At 38.5% G+C, this 6,686-nt stretch overlaps 1 protein-coding gene across 1 annotated transcript in view; it reads left to right on the top strand.

Moving 5' to 3' along the window:
- The first annotated feature begins 4,005 nt into the window (after positions 1-4,005).
- LOC140934069 (major facilitator superfamily domain-containing protein 12-like) overlaps positions 4,006-6,686 on the top strand; it is a 7,320-nt gene continuing 4,639 nt past the window's right edge. The window contains exons 1-5 of the mRNA XM_073383751.1: positions 4,006-4,542; positions 4,685-4,793; positions 4,877-5,024; positions 5,613-5,953; positions 6,093-6,185. Of these exons, the coding sequence (XP_073239852.1) occupies positions 4,022-4,542; positions 4,685-4,793; positions 4,877-5,024; positions 5,613-5,953; positions 6,093-6,185 (1,212 nt within the window). The 5' untranslated portion in view covers positions 4,006-4,021. The remainder of the gene's footprint in view (positions 4,543-4,684; positions 4,794-4,876; positions 5,025-5,612; positions 5,954-6,092; positions 6,186-6,686) is intronic.

Raw genomic sequence — 6,686 nt, 5'->3', positions numbered from 1 at the left:
TTGGCTCGTTTTAAGCGTTTTGCAACCATATAGCGCTCATTTATACGATATTTTCTCCACGGACGACGTAAACTTCATATTACATTCAATTATGATTGAGAAAAAAATCAATCTTTCGTTCATGTTTGTGACTTGCTTACCACCACGTTCAGTACAATCCACAGATCGACACAAACGAAAAATCATGCAGCTTTGCCTTTGGCACGTTTAGATCTATCAGTCAGCTAAAAATTGGTATAAAATTTCACAACACAGTATTACACGTACCTTTCTCTCTCAGCCTTTTGTTTTTGCTTGTGCTTTCCCATAACGCCTTTTTCTTAAAATAAAGTGGAAAAGAAAAATCCAACAGACAACAAACTTCAAACTCGTCTCGTCTCGAGGTGGCGAGATTTCACTCGAATGCCGGGGAGGTATGGAAAAGACACCCACCTCGTCCTTACTTTAGTGACAGCTGATTGGTAAGGTTATGACAGTACCTAGCTTATTTCTCAAATAAAGATTATTGAAACCATGAAACTGTTCTCACTGAAACTACTAGGATCAAATTAGGGACTAGAAGACTGTGAATTTCTTTTTTTCTTTTTTGGGAAAATGTTGAAAGTGGACGTTTATTTACAATTGTGAACCAGGAGGACCAGGAAGAAAAGGTTCACCCCAGGTGCACCTTTGCCGGTCCTATGCCAGGTCAAATAGGTTTTGATTTTTTAAAGTTCAGCGAAGCGAGTGAACAACAGAGAATCAAACATAGCCAGAGGTTGAAGCTATTCACAACAATCCAATTTGTACCTTAAAAAGGCTGCGCTGTATTCCCTCAAAAACATCTGAATTTTGTGATCCTGCAGCACGCTCATAAGCAAGGGTTCCCTCGCTGACCGTGACCTTGACCTTTCATATGGAGCTCGTGAACTATGGTTTTGACACCAGATATGCCGATATTACACAGTATGTTGTCACGTTGAGGCATATACCCTGGGGAGGCTTTCCATACATGGTTTTTCTTTCGAGCGAGTAGCTCAATCCAATCTGGAGTGGATCTTTAGTAAGTTGGATTCTGGATTCCAATCTTTAGTAGGATTCCGGATTCCTAGTGCTGGATTCCGGATTCCAAATCCCAGGATTCCGGATTCCACAAGCAAAAAATTCATGGATTCCGGAATCCGGATTCCCTTACATGGGACCAAATTTTCGCTGTATTTATTTCTTAGTTTTCGAAACCGCTTTTTACATCGCTTTCTTCGTCTACACCACCTATTGTAATCATCGCTTCGCTTCGCATCGCTTCTTTTTCAACGTTGTTAACGTCTCATCGCTTCGCTTAAATAAACTTTGTTTACATCCTTATCTTCGTGAGCATCATTATCGTAGCGAAAGTTCCTTAAGCGCGTCAAGAATTTTCTGTCCTAACGTGGGATTAAACGATCGTCCTGTGAGTAACGTTCCGCGCTCACATAAATATTTTTTGCAAATTTTGGTGCTCCTTCCTTGAAATGATAGAAGGTTGCCGATTTGTGACCAGTTAGGCAGAGTTTTCGAGTTCTTCGATCACTGCATGGAATAACATACAAAGTAACTTACTGAAGACTGACAAAAATTTAATAAAGTTACAAATTTCTCGTCGTATAGTTACTGCCAATTTAGCGATTCTTTTCTCAGTGTACTGACTGGCAGATAAATAATGAACTTTATTGTTCATTCAAAATATTTCTCCGATTCTGATTGGCTAAAAGCACACGCATAATTCACCATAACCAGCTACTGATGGCCAAATTTGGAAGAATTTCGCGTTTAATGAAACGATGACGTCAAAAGTGCAGTCTTTTTGCAGGTTAATGCACCGTTAACCGAGAAGACCTAGGACGAGGTTGAGTTGTTTTGGTTGTGGCAACAAAAAAGGGCGGACATTTCACTCGTTTCAAGAGTAAGGACTAGGCGAAATAATAGCTAAAAACGGGGCAAGAACAACAAGAAGACCACTCTAAAGACGACATCTGCTATTTGGAGAATATTTGCAGAGCTGAAAAGCCCTAAACGTGCACTATCGAAGATGAACTTAACATCGATGGAGGTAAGCATGTTTTAGCTAATGTTTTTAAACCAGGAATTATTTTGAATGAATAATAAAACAATTATTAAATTCGGCTTTCGTACCTTATGAAGAATTATAGAGATCTCGGAGGGTGTTTTCCGCCTCGGCCGATAACACCCTCCTCGATCTCCATAATTCTTCATAAGATACTGAAGATACTAAGTGTCATTCATTAATTGTTAATTAAGAATGAACATTTAATATTTTGATAATAATAAACGCCTGAAAACGCCTTTTTTGTAGGCTAGCAAGACTAATACCAATTATTAAAATTATATCTTTGTGCATCAAGAACCTCCTTCTTCAGTGATACTTTTAATTCTCGTTTTTCATTTTAATAATGCTCTTAATTACCCCAATTCCTGGAAGTAAATGTAACGTAAGGCAATTTTCAGTAGCAAAATAAAGTGCCTAGACCAAAAGATTAAGACTAAATAGACAGTATTCGTATTCTCCGACAGTCCTGGGACGTGTAGGCCTTATTCATGAATGCGAGGCTCAAGCGGGGAACTTCTCGCCAAGAGCACAAACAAATATGAGAAAACTGCGGCTGAGTTTGCCGAATTTAAGGAAAATTTTCAACATTGTAAAGTTCCGAAGGGCTTAAATACTCGAGAGATCATTAATTCAAACAACAAAAGGAAGATCTTCTCATTACCAAGAAAAACAGCGATCCTAACCATAATTATGTTGATGAGAAGAGTGCTTGGTGAGCGAGTTTATAATTTAATATAAACAGAGATGTTCTCAAAATCCCCGAAGCCATTTTAATTGTAATTTTCAGTGTCCCTTAAACTTTTTAAAGAACATCTTTTATTGAAATGGACGTAAATTACCGAAAGCCTGCGATAAAGTTAACAGTGATGTTATTACACCTACTTTGCAGTTGAAATTTTCTAACAGAGCGGATGCAAAATCTTGTGTATTTGAAGTAAACCAAACAACTCATTCAGTGTATAATTACTTATCAGGACGGGGCTTAGGGTTCTGTACACAGTCCATGTGCATTTTAAGGAAGTTAAACCAGTTTGAACAAAGATGAATCGGTAAAGTTTATTTTTAAATTAAAGTTTACATTAACTTCGATAACAACTGTGCGAGAGTACACAAACGTGCACGCAGTTGAACACAGAGTTTGCTACAGACGATAATACTGAACAGTTTAAACTCCACACTACAGATACACACAAGAGGAGAAGAATAATAATAAGAATAAAATGTTATAAAAAGGATTCGAGTATTGACATTTTGACACAATATACCAGTTTCTTGATTACTTCTTGTTTCTTCTTTTTGCTTCGTGGCTTTTTAAATCTTGCAGGTTTTTGCAGATTTCTATCGTTTTGCAGCGATTCAGCCGCGACTAACCAATGTTTGTTTGTGTTTTTGCCAAAAAGTTCCCCTTTTTAGCCTCGCAATCATGCTGTGAAGTCTCTAGTCCCAGGGCCGTCGGGGAATACGAATATCGTCTATTAAGAAGTAGTTTCCAGAATAATATCCCTCGTTGAGGTTGAACTTACATGCTGACTGTATGTATATTCAATTTGATCTTGATGTGGCCTGAAATTATACAGGTTCAGAGACTGTTTTAGATAAACTACTAGTCATATTATTATAACATATAGGTGCGACATCTATCTACAAACAGTCTTTAATGCACGATTCTTGCGTTTTTATTCCAAGCGACAATAACTAGGTTAACGAAATATTAGAGCGAGACGTTACAATTTTTTCACGAGGTCAAGTCCTAGCTATAGGTGCATATATAACCGACCATAAAGACCGATAAGCTATAAAAAGAATTTGATTTTGACCGTTCCTCGAGTCGAACTTAACGTTAAAATTATCGGTGGAGTCCAGCCCGGTTGTTTGTAAAATTAAAGCCCAAGTAAAAAAAATACGTGTTTATCTCTTGCCAGCAAAATTACAAGCATGGGAATTTCTAAACTTTGCTGTCATAATTCGGAGTCAGGTTTAAACTCTCGAACGCCATTCTTCCAACGCTTTGCCTGTGGAGTTGGTCACGTGATGAATGACATCACTCGTCAGCTTCTGTTTTCGTTTCGTTTGGTTATATTTATGCAAGTGTTTGGTCTCTCTGCTGCCAATGCCGGCTGGTTGATGCTTTACGGACTTATCAGTGTTGCAGTATCTTCAGCAATCTGCTCGTTCCTGATTGACAACTTCAAAATTCCATATTTGTCCAAGACGCTTGGAAAAAGGAAGGCCTGGCATTTAATTGGTACTGTGTTGGGTGCAATCGTCATTCCATTCTACTTCAGCTCCTGCTTTCTCTGTCAGAGCGATCAAGGGCAATGGCAACTGATGATATACATCCCAGTTCTTAATACAATGTTGTCATTTTCATTCGGCTTGATGGAAATTAGCCATCTTTCGATTATTCCTGCCATCGCTAAAGATCAAAGCGAAGCTGTTGAATTGAACGCATGGAGGTACATTGGCATTTTTTTTTCTATTTTGGGTTTTCTTTTGCATTGAGTTGATTTTAAGTCAAGTTGCATGTTCGAAAATGTTCCAGGTGAACTGAGGAGACATGTCAGTCGGAATTCTATGATTTTATTCGTTTTCTTAAAGGACTGCTTTTTCCTTCTTGAGTGGCATTGTGACCTTCATCGTGGCATGGTTGATAATAGGACAAGATAGCAGCGACCATATATCGGCAGAGAACTCGATGGATTTTACGGTATGAATACTTGGAATACTACTTAAACAATATAAATATATATTGCACGCACGAAAGCACGTCTTTTCTCCTTTAAATTTCAGGTTTTGACTTTAATTCTGATTGGAATAAGTCTACTATTTGCTGTAATCTTTCACGTTGGAACCAAAGAACCTTCTGAAGAAAGTGTTGAAAAACTATCCAAAAACGAACCGGTAAGATTTGGTAAATGTTTACGTTACCAAGACCACCCTTAATAAACATCCGGAACCAGCAGATATTAAACTAGTAATAATAATAATAATAATAATAATAATAATAATAATAATAATAATAATAATAATAATTCAAACCTATTTATACAGGATTGCTGCATTAGTTTTAAGAAAAAACTGCTATCAATGCAGGTCCTGTAATAACCAAAGCCGGGTTAGGGAGTGCAGGCGACAACGATCGAAGGTCCAAATGCTTTTGCTCCAACGCTGTGCTTTGCGTAAGGTTCACTTGATATATGCTCAAAAGACGCGTGATCAGATTACGAGAGGTAGAAGGTCGAAACGCGCGTGATCAAATTGCGTTTTGTACATTCCATTCATTCTTAGTGGAAGTCCAAACGAATGCTGGTAATGCTGGCTACACACATGCGACGCATGCGTAATAACAACCTGGAGATTAGGATTGCTTTTTCAAGGTTCAGGTTCCATGTTCAAGTTTATTTCGCACTATTCAAGTTGATACAGTATAAGATGGCTTACAGAATCAGTAGGTTAACAAATGATGAAAAATAAACATAATATACAAGTTTCGTGTAACTTGTGAGTATAGTTTATGGATTGATAGGATTTGACTCTGCTACTGATGAACAGATGAGCCAAGAGTCAAAGATGGATACAAACTCTGAGTCACCAGGGAACATTGTTAACGAAGTAAACGGCATTCAAGGAACAAACACCGGAATAGGGGCAACAGATTTCAAAGCTAACTCTTCAGTTTCTATCGAGCACCTTGGTGTTGACAATACAGGATATAAATGTGAAACAGAATTGGGTGTTCCTGCGTTACAAACCAACACGACTAAAACAGTTCCCCGAATTACATCTGGTGACCTCCAATCTCCTCTTCCAGTTTCGCCCAAACCTAAGACAGTACGAGCCTGGCTCAAGGATCCACATCTGTATAAGGTGAATTAGGTTCTTTGGGGTTTTCTTGCTTTATTTTGTTGGTATTAGTAAGATTTTCTGCATGGAATGAGTTACTTATATATCCAGTTGTGATCGAAAATTTTGTCCTTACTGTTTTGTTTTGCTTTTTTTCACGTAGGTTGCTATCATCTTCACGTGTACAATGTCTGTCATAAGCCAGGCGTACGCCTACCTTCCATTGTTTCTTATCTACAGAGTACAGTTTGGAAAGGTAGGGTATATACTAACAAAAATTAGACACGCAGTGCCACGTCCGCAAAGTCATTTTCAGGAGCATGCATGAAGCAGTTATTACAAGTTCTGTAATTATATACCGCACCCGTATTGGACACTATAGACCATATAGATAACACCTTTATTCAAAGAATTGGCCAGATATACTCAGACAGTCTCGCTTTGAATTTCATTTCAATTTGGTCATTTCAATCTGCTTTTGGTAATACTTGCATGTATTGTAGATGGGTAGACTACGAGTAGTCCCCATTTTCCCTCAGGGATAGTAGAGCGAGCGAAACGCTAGCGTGCGTGAAAATCCCCGGCGCGGCGGGGAGAGAGCGTCTCGCCTTTCTCGCGTGGGGTGATTTTCACGCGCGCTAGCGTTTCGCTCGCTCTACTATCCTTGAGGAAAAATGGGGACTACTCGTAGTCTAGGAGATGGGTTGCTTTGAAGAGATATTGATGGTCTTGTGTTTCACTAAAACCTCGTCATCAA

Source organism: Porites lutea, chromosome 4, assembly GCF_958299795.1.
Source record: "Porites lutea chromosome 4, jaPorLute2.1, whole genome shotgun sequence".
Classification (NCBI taxonomy): domain Eukaryota; kingdom Metazoa; phylum Cnidaria; class Anthozoa; order Scleractinia; family Poritidae; genus Porites; species Porites lutea.
Note: the sequence above shows the minus strand (reverse complement) of the source record. Positions and strands in the feature narration are given on the sequence as shown.